The sequence below is a fragment of the Chrysochloris asiatica genome, unplaced genomic scaffold (genome assembly GCF_000296735.1).
Source record: "Chrysochloris asiatica unplaced genomic scaffold, ChrAsi1.0 scaffold00257, whole genome shotgun sequence".
NCBI classification, from domain to species: Eukaryota; Metazoa; Chordata; class Mammalia; order Afrosoricida; family Chrysochloridae; genus Chrysochloris; species Chrysochloris asiatica.
The window spans coordinates 2,097,038-2,111,277 of NW_006408775.1; the positions used below are offsets into that span (position 1 = coordinate 2,097,038).

The 14,240-nt window shown below is 53.9% G+C and overlaps 1 protein-coding gene across 1 annotated transcript; it reads left to right on the plus strand.

Moving 5' to 3' along the window:
- Window positions 1-1,254: 1,254 nt before the first annotated feature.
- On the plus strand, window positions 1,255-9,720 carry LOC102813375 (chromosome unknown open reading frame, human C16orf59). The gene is made up of 9 exons (XM_006873964.1): window positions 1,255-1,280; window positions 1,367-1,465; window positions 1,622-1,692; window positions 1,799-2,168; window positions 2,442-2,495; window positions 2,960-3,047; window positions 3,181-3,397; window positions 9,229-9,416; window positions 9,583-9,720. The coding sequence occupies exons 1-9, from the start codon at window positions 1,255-1,257 to the stop codon at window positions 9,718-9,720; spliced, it is 1,251 nt and encodes a 416-aa protein (XP_006874026.1).
- Window positions 9,721-14,240: the final 4,520 nt, after the last annotated feature.

Genomic DNA, 14,240 nt, shown 5'->3' on the forward strand with positions numbered 1-14,240 from the left:
CGGTCATCTTCACTGGGCAGACAGCTAGGCCACTTGTTCCTCAGAGCAATTGGTGGGTCTGAATTGCCAACCTTTGGGTTAGCTATGGGCTGAGCCACCAGAACTTACCTTATTGTGTGTGTGTGAATTATGTAATAGTTGACATGGGAGAACATTAGTTTTACATTCATCTTATGGTATATTGTTTCATTGCCATGGTTACAATCCCCTCCACGCATCATCAACCAACCAAAGAGTATACCCTACAAGCCTGCCAGCGGTCATCAGCACAGAGCCCCTCTCCCTCTCTGAGTCTAGAGTGTCCCAGTTGCATCCTCTCTGCCTCTAACTCTACTTACCTTTTGTTGGTAAGTGCTGTCGAGTCATTTCTGACTCATAGTGACCCTGTACAGGGTTTCTGAGAACTTTCTTGATAATATGCAATGAACTCAAATCATCCCTACTTTAAACAACGCCCCCCCCCTCACACACACACCCCACACTGTGTCTCTCCTCCAGCTACATGAAGTGCTATGGAGTCACTTCCAAATCGGCAAACCTGAGCCTGTATAAGGCTTCTAAGGAGTGGCTGCTAGGTTTGACCTGCCAACCCTACAGGGCAGAACACCGGGAATCCAGCTGCTACCCAATAGCTATTCCTTGGCCCCTACAATGTGCCTGCAGCTCACTCAGCCTAGCCAGTGTCTGTACCCACAATTCCCTCCAGGTGTTCCTTGGGGCTAGGCTCACATCCCCTATGCCCCACCTGCCCCATCCACGCACACCAACCCACCTTAGCCCGTACTTCCCAGCCCCATAGTCCATGAGCTAAACCTGGCTCCACGAGCCACCCCTGAACAGGGGGGCGCCATGAGCTCAACCGCAACACAGCCAGAGTGAACACCCCCTCCGAGGATTAGACACACTCCTCCATCTTTGTGCTGTAGGTGTGACACCGGCCCCTTCCTATGACTGGAGGTAAACACGAAGCCAATCGTAAAATGAGGGGAAGTGCTCTGCGTCCGTATCCTCCCGGGTTCCCACACCTGAAGGCTGCAACCCCCGCAAACTGCTACCAGCTGGAGCCTGGGCCGGCTTTGCAGCGCTGGGCGTGGTCTTTGGCGGGCCCACCTTCGGGTGGGCGGGAAGTTCTGCGTTATCGACTCAGGATTGGGTAACCCGGCCGGGAAGAGGCAGTCTTCTCTCCCGGAAGGGGCTGTGCTTTCGTGTAGCGGCAAAACGCAAAGAACCGCCACGGTCCGGGTCACAGCCTCCATGCTTCCCGCCGAGTGCTCGCGCCGGTGAGTCCCGCGGGCTGGGAGGGGGGTGCGGGCGGGGCCGGGGACCAGGTCATGGTGCTGAGTCTCCGGGTGTCCCATCTCCCAAGACTGGTGACCGAGCTGCGGGGCGCGCTGGACGCTTGCGCTGAGCGACAGCAGCAGCTGGACCAGAGTCTGCGCGGCTGTCGGCGGCTCCTGCGGGCCTGGTAAGCGGACCGGGATGCCAGACTAGGCCCCCTGGGTTCCTCAGAGCCCCTCGGGATCCCACTGCCGGGTTCCCCTTAGCCACAGGGGTCCGAGACGGAGGGGCATCCCGGGTGTCTTGGCTCCTGGCGGTGCCATGACCGCCTGTGTGTCCGCAGGGAACCGACCGGGCCCCCAGCTCCAGCGTCGACCCCAGGGCCAGAAACGAAGAAAGAGGACCAGCCTCCAGGTAAACCTCAGCTCCCCACCTTCTCCAGGCTGGCCCGTCACTGGTTCGCACCCAGCTGCCAGGAAGCGACAGGTGGCCAGCCTGGCACGAAACTTCCCTTTCACAGCATGTGCGCCCAGCCCCCAAGACGTCAAGGAGCTGGAGCTCCTGACCCAGGCGCTGGCGAAGGCCGTCCGGGTGCGAAAAGGCGTGTCTAGGGCCGGACAGGGCCACAAGGCCCCCAACCTGAAACCCAGAACCTCGGCCACCAGAGCCTCGACCCCATCCCAGGCCCCAGGTCAGCCTGGCAGCCGTACATCCAAAACGAAACCCCGCCAGAGTATCCACCAGCCCAAGGTGCCGGCCAAGGACCACCCGGAGGTCAAACTTCTGCCTGGTGGGCAGAGGACCACTCAGGGTACAGGAGTCGGAGCCTCCGGGCCCAGCATTGGAGACTCACAGGTGGCCCCAGAAGCTTTCACACTCAAAGAGAAGGGGTAGGTTCCCCATGCTTACCGACTCTGGCCAGGACGGTGGGGTTTGGGGTGATGAGATATGGGTATGGGGGCCCTGGACTATCGCTCCTTCAGTCTCAGCATCGGCTCTCAGGCGGCCATCCTTGTTCGTGCCGTCTCCTCTCTGCTGGGCTAGACTGCGGCCCCTCATAGGGCTCTGCTGTGGGGGGTGCGGGAGCCTTACCCTTGATGGGACTCTTAAGTAGGGATCAGGGCCTGCAGGGTCAGGCCTTCCTAAACTTGAACTTCCCACAGGACCCTGCTTCGGCTGCCCGCGGTCTTCCAAAGGGCTGTTTCCAAGAATTCCGGGTGAGGAGGCTCCTTGGGGATGGTGGGGCACATGACAAGCCAGGGTACCCTCAGTCACCTCAGGCTCTACGCCCCCTCTGCCCCCGACTCAACTCCTCACAGTGGGACACCTTGTGAGCAGGGCATCCAGTATCTCATAAGTCTCAGGAGTGCCGTACCGGTGTGGTCAGGGTGTAAGGACTGGACCGCAGCCCCTTCCACGTGGGCTCTGTCCTAGCACAGAGGACATCGTAGTTCCTGCCGCCCTCCTTCTCCCCTTGGATCCCTGTTAGCATTCCCCAAAGGAGCCAGCTTTGTCCCTGTCTACAGTCACTGCCCCCTCATTCTCTGGGGGCCCTTCTGGCATTTGGCAGAGCCACATCCCCTCCTCCCCGCAGCTGGGGTACTGCCCAACCTTGCTCAGTACAGAGGCTGAAATAACTGGCATCCCTCCTCTGATTCCTGGGTACCCTCGTGCGTCCCAGTCTGTGGACCCAGATCTGCTCCACAGAAACCAGCAGTTCAGCAAGTGCCGCCGCCAGAGCCCGATTCCTGCGCAAGATGCGTGCAGCAGTATCCTCGGAGCTGGTGGAAGGCTGGGTTGGAGGAGCTACCTGGAAGGGCCGGGCCGTGATAGCCAGAGTACTGCCCTGGGTGTGGGCAATTGGGTCCTGGCAACAGGAGAGTTTCCCTGACCATGTCCTAGTCAGGCCTGTCCAGCGGCTCAGGGCTCAGTGCAGCGGAAGTGGAGGCTGAAGTGGAGCAGCTGTGGCACGCCTGCTCCCTGCTGAAGCTGTGCATGCGGAATGAGCTGGCCGCAGCCCCCACACACTGGCTGCAGGAATATCGCCGTCTGCTTATGCTGGAAGGCTTGCAGGCCATGGTGGGCCAGTGTCTCCACCGCCTTCAGGAGCTACAGGAAGGTGAGACCCCACCCCCACAGCCACCTCCCCAGGATGGCTCTCCCAACAGCTCTGGTGGTCTGCCATCAAAACCTGGCCCACTCCGAGTACTTTGTTATCCAGCCATTTTAAAAGTACCCCCAGCATTGTGAGGGGCACAGATGCTGACGTGACTCATTAGAAGGTACAAGATGTGATTGTTTCTGGGCATTCCAAATCCAAAACCCTCTTGCTAGCAAACCACTACGAGTCACAGCCGTTCCTTGGAGTTTCCAAGAGTATCATCTTGACGGAAGCAGACTGCCCCGTCGCTCCCTGAGAGCAGCGCGTGGCTGTGGACGGCTACACTTTGGGGGCAATAAGTGAGTGATTGACAATTTTACCACCAGGGCTCCTTTTCTGAGCACTGGGGGTTTAATCTTTATCTTTTCTTTTTAATGGCTTGTTCTATGAGTTGACACAGATCATTTATCAGAAACAAGTCATTCTCTAAAACCACCACATGTTAGTGAAAAGCCCAGTACTGAAGACCAGGCTTTGGGATGTAGCCTCCTTCCCACATCCAGAGATTCCCCCCCCCTCGGACATGAGGGGGCTTCACAAAGTTCATGAAGAATGGAATTAAAAGTAAATCGAGAAAGCCAGGGAATGATGGCAGGGTAAGTAGATGCACTGAGCCAACCCTTTGTAACAAAGACTTGGGAGATGGAATAAAACCCATACAGATGGTGAACTCAGAATCCCAAGCATCAGAGGCCAGGACAGGTGGGCTGAGTGCCAGCTGGAAAAGGAAGCTGCATTGGAGCAGCGAGAGGGAAGGAGAATGAGCAGACAGGGCTGACGTGGAGCAGTGAGGCCACCTTGGACCATGTGAGCAGCTGTCAGTACAGCCGAGTGTGGGTTCAGGATTCAGCGAGAGCTCAGTGGCAGAAGGTGTAGATGTCCCTTGTTTCCATGCCCTCCTGAGAACAGCCAGTCAGTCCTTGCCCCTCCCAGCCCAGTGGCACCCCTCCTGCACAGCCTCTGCTCTGCCTGGGTTCAGGCTCCTGACATAGTACCTCTGCTTCTGAAAGCACATGAACCCGCCCTGAACTACAGGTTACAAGCAGTGAGCAGAAAACCGCATTCACACTTCCAGTTTCTACCACATCTGCCAGGAGACAGATCTGAGACTACACCAGTGTCTCAGAGAAAACAGACCAGTTCCACTTACACAAAGAATCAAGACAGAGTGCCTCAGACAAGTGACCAAGATACAGAAGAATCAGAAAACATAACACCAAAAATGGTATCAGAACTACCTGATAAGAAATTTAAAAGAACGTTAATTAGGTAACCTCAACAAAGTAGAAGAGTGATCACAAAAAACTGCAGATAAAATCAAGGACAAAACTTTAGAAGAATCCAGGAAGCAAACTGACAAAATAAATGAAAAAATAAGGACAATTAGAAACCCAGAAAGCTAAAGGTAAGGTTTCAGAAATAGATAATACACTGAAAAGGGCAAAGAAGTAGAATTGAAGTAATATTGTTGTAAAGTACCATGGGGTTGGGTTCCGACCCATAGTGACCCCGTATAGGGTAAGGTTGAGCTTACCAACATTGCGGTTTTTCAAACTAACTTTGCAGTCCAGCACATTAACCCATGGCGCTACCCCAGGACCCCATTGTAGTAATGGAAGGCCAGATTACTGAACTTAAAAATCTCTCAATATTCATTTTCTATAGGAACAATGAGGGAGAAAAAGTACAAAAAAATTTAAAAGAATAAGACTAAACTCTGACTTATCAGCAGAAAACATGCAGGCAAGAAGACAATGGAATGACAAACTGCCAACCAAGAATCAAATTTCCTATAGAATTGTCCATCAAATGTGATGAAATGAGGTCATTTTCAGATCAACAGAAATTAAAAGAACTTGTTAAAACCAGTCCAACCTTACAAAAAATACTAAAGGGAGTTCTTTGGACAAAGAACCAAACACCAGACAATAACCTGAGAATAATGTAGAGGTCACTATCACCTAGACTCAACTGGATATGGAAATGTTCAAAGAAAAACAGACCTGCCAGAGTGAAATAGAAAATCAGATACAGTTGCAGTAATAACAAAAAAAAAGTAAAAAGAGGAAATAATGTAGTTACCGAACTTGCAAATGAAGAAAAATCAAGTAGACTACAAGAATAAAATAAATATAGTAAAATAAACCTACCTGGACCTCCAGAAAGATGGGAGGCTAGGCAGACACACTGTTGACACAGACAATGATACAAGACTCCAGAGGGAACAGGAAAAACCTGGAAGTTGGAACTTCACAGGAAAGATGGCAGAAATGAGTACTTGCTGGGAGCTCTCTGGTAGCATAGTGGTTACGAATTGGGCTGCGAACCCTAAGGTCAGCGGTTCTAAACTACCAGCTGCTCCGTGAAAGATGAGGCTTTCTACTCCCGTAAAGATTTACACCCTTGGAAACAGGGTTTGGGTCGGAACCGACTCAACGGCACTTAACACTTGCTGGGAGGAGAAGATGAGCAAGCGACTCACTGGTGAACAGCTGGCCAGATCCCCTGGTGAGCAGCTTCAGCACCACGTGCAGAGCAGATTCACACAGGTGACAGGAAACATGTACTTCCTCTTTTTCCCCATGTTCCCCTGGTGACTGGAGGTGTGGCCAGCTCCCACCCTCATCCATCCCCAATGCAGACCCTGCTCTCCAGGTGTTTGGAGCCACACCAATGTGAGGCACATTGGTTTGATGTACCACTTTGGTGCCTGGATTCCGGTGAGTTTGGCTACAGACCTACACAACCCCCAGAGCCACCAGGCCAGTATTTAAATAGGCATCCTGCCCCCCAGATGCCTTGTGGTTCTTACACACTGAAGCACAATCCTCCAGGAATGACCTCTGTGCATTGAGCATCAGTAATACCAAGGCCAAAGAGCACGCCATTGAAGACCAAGAATTCTGTCATAGCCCTCTTTTATACCCACCTTGGGAACACGGCCTTTATTTTGGTTCATTGTTTTTATTTGTTTATCCTTTCTCCTCTTTCCATTCCCTTGAATTTTATCCTATCTCTGCTTTTGTTTATCTTTTTCCTTATTCATTTTCCCGTCTTCTTTTTTTTTTTTCACCCATTTGATCTTTTCTTTAGTACTCATTTCATCTCCCTTCTCCCTGGTTTTTCTAAATGTTTTTTTGTTTTGTTTTGTTTTGTTTTTTTAGTTACTCCTTTTATTTTCTCTCTTGTTTTTCTCTTTTATAACTCCATTGCCCTGTCCCTCTTCTATCTTTATGATTCTTATTTTATTTTTTTCTGGTTGCTACCTGTTTTTCTTCTTAATTATTTTCTCTTTTCATTGTTCCTCATTTGTTTATTCTATTTTGTTTTCTTGTGTAAGGCAGGGGAGGTGTTTACTCTTTCTCACCCAGCAAGAGACAGCAAGCTTACCCATACAGCCTAGCGACAACCATACCCTCTATAGTTTTACCCACTGGACAAGAAGCAAGACAGCTCCTATACCACCTGAAATACGATAGACCGCAACCACCACACACCCGTCAAGACTCACCCTGAGCTGAGGCACACAAACGTGAACAACAAACTGTACATGCGTGTATTCTCTACACCCACAGAAGACAGCTGGGGAGGATCTAAGAACACATCAACATACAGTTAGTTATAAATGACCATCTCACAATGCCCCACAGACAGCAGACAATTTAGCTCACACAAAAACAAGAGAATGGCTCAAACAAATGACCAAGATGCAGAGCCACAACATTTCTGAAGAAGAAAAGTGAAAGGAAAAAATCCTAAAAGCAGATCAGGAAAAACAAAAAGGGAGCTACCAACGAGAACCAGTAAGACTAAGCTCTGGTTTCTCAACAGAAAGCATGGAGGCAAGAAGGCAATGGGATGACCTACAAAACTCTGAAAGAAAAAAAATTACCAACCAAGAATCATATACCCAGCAAAGCTGTCCCTCAAATAGGACTGCAAAATTATAACATTTCCAGAATAATAGAAATTAAAGGACTTTTTAATGACCACACCAACTTTACAGAAATTGCTAAAGGGTGTTCTTTGGATCGAGAGCCAACAACAGCCAGAGATGATCCTATATGATGACACCACCCAGAACTCAATCCAGATAGCGAAGTGTTGAATGCAAACAAGCATACAAGACTGAAAACAGGGAAGCAGATTACAGTGTATATCAAACAACTACAAAGCATAAAGGGAAGCGTGTAGATACAGAACTTCCAAATGGCAAAGTCGGATGGATATCAAGATAGACTGTTTTAAGTAAGGGAAAAATTAATTACAAGGTAAGCAATCAATTCAGACCTGGAAGTCCTGGGGTGGCACTGTGGGTTAATGCACCAGACTGCAAAGCTGTTTGAACTGCAAAGTCGATGGTTCAAGCTTACCAGCTGCTCCTCAGAAACCCTGTACAGGGTCGCTATGGGTCGGAATCGATTGAGTGGCACTTAACAATAACAACATGGGTCGGAATCGACTCGACGGCACCCAACAACAACAATTCAGAACTATCGATAATTACACTGAATGTGAGTGTATTAAATGCACCAGTCAAGAGACAGAGCAGACAGCTGAGGACTCTAGACTCATGGAAAGAGAAAGGCTGTGTGCTGGCTGCCAGGAGGCAGGCTTGCAGAATGTGCCCTTTGGTTGTTTAAAATGATTACATATTCCTGAGTGTTTTTGCGTACATCCAGAATAAATAACAGGGAATAAAAGCAAATATTGTTGAATGATGAAAAAAAAAGCAGAATGGATAAGAAAACAGTGTTCAGTATGCTGTCTATAAGAGACACATCAAAAAGATGGAAAACACCTAGCCTAAATTCCCATCAACAGAAGAATGGTTAAACAAACTTTGATATATGCACACAACGGAATGCTACAAAACATGGAGAATAAAGATGAATCTGTGAAGCACCTCACAACATGGTTGAACCTGGAGGACATTATGTTGAGTGAGTTAGTCAATCACAAAAGGACAAATATTGTATGAGAACAATCTTGTAAAAAGTCACAAATAAAGGTTTTGATAATCTCTTATGGTTTACAGGGGCACAGGAAGGAAAATTATTCAGGGGCTAGAGGGTAGACACATGTAACACGTGTGACGGCAGGCAGTATACAACAAGAGGGAGGTCAGCAGAGGAAAGATGAAGGTAATAGACAGGAATACAATAATTAAAGTCAATAGCGGTATAATGCTGTTAACTGTTGGCACGTGGAGGGGATTGCAACCATGTAATGAAGCAAAACTGATGATCTGTAACTCTTCACTCAATTCACAGTATAACTGTGGAGACAGCCTAAATCTCACCAACAGAAGGATGGTTAAACATTGGTACACGAATACAATGGAATACTACAAAATGTTGAGGAATAAAGACAAGCCCGTGAAATATCTCACAAAGTGGATGAACCTGGAGGATGTTAGTCAATCACAAAAGGACACATACTGTATGAGACCCATTTTGTAAAAACTTAAGCAAACATTTTCTTGATGAGAGAAACAATCTATGATGGTTACAGGAGAAGGGAACAGTTTTTTTAATGGGAAAGATGGTGTATTATGGGTATTGCAGTCAATGGCATGAAAAGCTGTGTGTGACTTTTTCTTAATTTAAAGTGAATAGAGTTTTTTCCCACGAATTTTGAAAGCCCTTGTATACAGGGTTTCCCCGCCCTATCCCCTGTGCTCATGGGGCACCCAGGGCTGAAGAGGTTGGTGGTGGCCCCCACAAGAAGCCGGGCTTTGGGCCTAGGAGTTGCTCTAAACCCTAAAAGTACATCCCATGTCTTCCCAGTGGTGGCAGAAGAACAGCTGGAGTCTCGTCCCTCTGGGATGCCCCGTAAGGCCTCACTCCCCTGTGGAGGTGAGGGGGCCCCCAAGAGCCCCCAGCCCCTTCTTTACTCCAGCACCCAGGAGCTGCAGGCACTGACAGCCCTCCGACTGCGCATAGCCATGCTGCGCCAGCAGCTCCACCTGCAGAAAGTGAGTACAGAACTGGGGCCCGGGGAGCGGGGGGCACACTCCTCTGGCTGCATCCGTGAGCTGGAGTAACCAGCCAGCATCTAGCAGACCAGATGCTGGGCCCAGGTGGGGCTCTGGGATACACCCTCCTGAGCCGAGCCCCCTCCACCCCCACTGCCCCTCCCAGGTCCTGATAGCTGAGCTCCTCCCTCTGGCGAGTGTACCTGGACCATACCACCTTGCCCTGTGCCGAGCCGCATACAGCCTTCTCTGTGAAGGGAGCCAACGCTTCCCCGCTGTGCTGAGGGACCAGCCTGCAGACTGACTTCAGCAAGCCTGTCCTCAGGATTAGGAATTAAGGGTGGAATCTGAGTGGGTCTAGGAGATGTCCCCGCTACTGGCCCTTCTGTAGGCCCCTGGAGCCTGCTTAACATGAAACTGGCTGCTCCCTTTCCTGCTGTGTTCTCAGGGGGTGGGAGGTCTACAGGATCCGCCCCCCCTCCCCCCTGTCTGCTCTCTGCTGTGAATTACATTAAACTCCTTTAGAAAGCATAGGGCACACTTGGTTCAGCTGCACTTCCCAGGTCGTGTGTTTTACAAATGGAAGGGTTGTGGTCATCTGTATGGGGCAAGTCTGCCGGCACCATCAGTCCATTGTGGTCATTCTCTCAAGATCGGAATGTTCTCGGCCTGCCGCTGCCCACTACATAGACATCACCTGTGTGCACAGTGCATGTGGCTCACCTGATAGTGGGGTCTGGAGCTGAACGCCCCAGTCCTCTTCCGTATCTTTGGAACACTGCCGCCCTTCTGGATGAAGACGGGAGGAGGGGCCTTAGGCGCCACACTTGGCATTGGCCACCTCCGCCCTCTTGAGTGGGCTGGCACTGCAAAGTCCCTTTGAACCGTAAGATCAGCGGTTCAAGCTCACCAGCCGCTCCTCGAAAACCCTATACAGGGTGGCTATGGGTCGTAACCAACTCAAAGGCACTTAACAACAACCCCTTAAGCCCCGCAGTGAAAGAATGGATGGGTTCCCAGGGTGGACTCCGCCTGCACCCTGTTAGTCCCATGTGTGCTCCCTGAATTTTCCCACTGACTGATCCTCCAATGGGGGCCTTGTGAGCAGGACAGGAAGGTGCGTGGGTGACACTGGAGAGTCTGAGTAGCCTGTAACATCAGGCTCACAGAACAGGAAAAGGGAGACCCCTCCGGGTTATTCCCGCCCACCCTGATTCCCGGCGTCCTCGGTGGCGTCACCGCGTCCCGGGCCAATCCGCTGTGACACGGCGGGGGAGGAGGGGAGAGGGGGCTGCACGGGCTCCCTCTCCCACCCATCCACCCCTGAGCACCGCCCCGCCATCGGCGGCATGAACGCCCCGGATCCCGCGCCAGCCGCGCCCCCTGAGCTCGCCCCGCCGGTCCCCGCGTTCCCCGGGGCCCTGCGTGCGCTGCTCTTGGCCACCGGCGGTGTGGGGGGCTCGTGGCCGCGCTGCGTCCTGCCTTTCGGCGCCGTGGCCTTGCTGGCCGGCGCCGCCGCAACGGCCATCACCTTCTCGCTACGCGGACCCCGCCTGGACCTGGCTCAGGGCGCGTCGCTGGCGGCGCTCGGTGCGGGCCTCGGGCTCCTGGCCGCCGCCGCCTATTGCTGGCACGCTCGACGACGCGGGCAGGGGGCGGTGCAGGGGGGGCGCCCGGAGCCGGGCACGCCCTGAGTCCCTCCCCGCCAAGGTCACGACCAGCGGCCTGCAGGCCGTGTTCCCTACTCGACCCTCTAGCCTTCGACATTCTTCGGTTCATTTCCCGAGGCGCTGGGAGTCCGCACCACCTAGGCGCGGGACGGGCGGGAGAACTCAGCCTGGCCAGTCACCGGGGCCCTCTCGGGCTTCTGAGCTTGTGTCACCGAGGGATAAACTGGCGTTCAATAAATGCTTGTGCAGCACGTGTGCAAGTGGTGACGTGCACGCCGCTTGCACAGGGAATAGTGGACCCTGACCGGGCCCAGCGTGGGATCGGGCTGCCTTACAAGGAAAGGTCCAGCTCCCCGGGAGGCCTGGGGGGGTCTTCATCAGCCTGAACTTTGCAGGTGGGGGAAGAGGAGGCGGAGCCCCTTTGTGTCTGAAGGTGCCTGGAACTGAGCCAGCAGAAGGTGGGAACTGTGAGCTTCCCCTCTGGGGCTCCGACAGGGCCCAGCACCCTTCAGCCTAGGGGCTGTGGAAGGCCACAACGGCCCAGAGTCCCAGGGATAACCCCGACCTTGTCCACACAGAAGGGTGGGTGACTGTCAGGCTAGCCTCATTGGGAGGAGCAAGGAGGGGGCGGTGGGAGCTGCCCCCTACCTTTGTGCCCAGACACCTGCGTCCCTAGGCAGAGACCAGCAGAGTTCTACAGACCGCAGCCCAAACTCCTGGGGAGGTTGGCTGGAGACAAAACCCATCTCACAGATGGCCCAGGCGCCTCCTCTCTTCCCCTCTCCATTCTGATGGGATCCTGGGGGTCTGCAGAAAGCCAGGATCCATTCCCCTGGGCAAACCTCATCACTGTAGCCAGCTGGTCTCCTGTTTCTAAAGGCCCCCAAACAATGGGAGCCTCCTCTGTTCCCCAGGGCTCCTCCCATCCCAGGCCACGTATTGGGCCAGTGGGGCCTTGAAGAGGGTAGCAGGAGGGGCTGGTTCTGAGCTCCGCCCATTCATAGCTGAGCTGGGTCTGCTGGTGATGCTCAGCCTTCTAAGGCTGCTAAGAAGAAGAGGCAAATTCTGTTTGTTAGGAAGACAGAGGACAGGGCTCCAAGATGCCTGCTTTGTGGAGACAGAGATGGGAGGCCGAGCCTTCCTGCACAGCCTAATGGGGAGGAGGAGGACAGTAGCGCTTCCATGCTCCCAGCTATCTCTGCACCATCTGCTCCTCCACCTGTGCTCTGAACCTGTGACTGCCGGACTGGGGAGGAGCTGTCCAGAGGAGCTCCAGCCAGAGGCCACTCACTGTCCTCCCCAGACCCTTCACCCCCTCCCTAGTTGCACAATGTTTCTGTCCCTCTTCCATCCTCTTCTCCTTGGTCCTTAAAGGTCTTCCCAGGGCCACGGGCCCAGCTCTGCTGCACACAGACTACATTCTTGCTAGTAGAGTTCCCTCATGTCAGCCAGTCACAAGGCCTGGTCTGGGGTTAGCCTTCCATCCCAGACTGCAGCCACTGGAGCTTAAGTCTCAGGCTGCCCCTGACCGGGATCCATGCACCGACCCCAGCCTTCATTGGGAAGCTCCCCGCACTCCATGAAACACCTAAAGATGATGAGGGAGAGGTTTCTGCCCAAAGACACCCCTGCCCCCTCTTAACTGGGGCCACAGGCACCTTGATTCCTGCCAGCTGGGGGCTTTTGTCTGTTTCCCTGCCCAAAACTGCTGAGATATGGATCCAGCTCTAAGGTTCTGACACTGAGCCATTTGTGGTGGAGACCCTCCCCATTGATCAAACACTACTGTCTATACCTCCAGGAAGGGATGGAATCAGGAACACTTTGGGACAAGTCTGGCTTGACCCCAGATGGATGGTCTCTTGTCACAGCTCAGGTGAGCTCAGGCCAGCCCAGGTGAAATCCTTCCTGAGCCCATGGTCCTATGGCCACCTGGCTAGGTCTCATACCTACTTGGTCTCATCAAATCCTCCCCCTAGCTCTGCAAAGCATGTCGTGTTTATTAATTCCAATCTAAAAGTTTAGTTTGTAGTTCAGGTGTTCAGGGGAAAATGGGCTGACTTGGATCCAGAAAGCAAATTGCCTTGGTGGCACAGGGGTTAAAGCCCTCCACTAATGGAAAGGTCTGTGGTTGGTATCCACCAGCTGCTCTGAGGGAGAAAGATGTGGCCATCTGCTTCTGTGTAAAGATTTACAGCCTTGGAAACCCTCTGAGACAGTTCTACTCGGTACTAATGGTGGGATACAGTGAGATTGGTTTGGGGGTTTAGATCCAAAATCAGTTCTGACTGCAGACTAGCTTCCTTCTACTACAATGGCTGGGAGACACCATCAGCCCTCCAGCCCTGTGTGGGCCCCTCTGCCCTGAGTGTGCCCTGAGTGGGTGGGTGGGAAGCAGTCAGGACCTCCCGTTGCTGGCTGCCCCATGGGTCTGAAGGAGGAGGCCGCCCAGACCCCCGCCCAGCACGTGGCAAGGCCCCAGGAGCAGTCAAGGCCTGGCTCGAGGCCCGGGACCCTGCTGGGTGGTCCCCCACCAGCCATCACTTCAGCCCCCTCCCGCCCGCGCATTCCTGGCTCCCCCGCCCCGCCCCCGGCTCCCGGGCCTCCCAGCCCCCTCCACGCCGGCCCAGCCAGTGTCTGAATCGGCTTCTGATTCCTGCTCCGCCGCCGAGGCCCCCTCCCCTCCTCCTCCCTCCGGGCCCCGCGGCCCCGCCCCCGGCTGGGCCCGGGCTCGCGCTGGCTGCGCCCCCCACCCTCCTGGCACTGCGCGCCCGCCCTTGCTGTAGCCGAAGGAGGCGGCGGCTGGGCGCCCAGGCCCCGCCCGCCTCGGCCCTTCCCGGGAGGCCGGAGACCTGCTCAGCCCGGCCCTCGGCGGTGAGTGCGAGCGGCAGGCGGCGGGCGAGGGGGGAGGCATCCGCGGGCGGGGGCGCGGGCGACGCCTGTCATCGCGGCGGGCCCAGCGGGAAGGCGCGCGAACGGCCCGCCGCTGCACCGCCCGGGGCGTGCCCGCGACTGCTCCCAGCTCTGGGAAGGGCAGGGCAGGGCCGAGCCGGGCCAGCGGGGCGAGGCTATTAGGCATCGCTGGCGGTCCGCAGAGCCTGTCCTCGAGGGCGCGCCACCCCCGGGCAGCCAGCTGACCCGTGCGGCTCCGGCC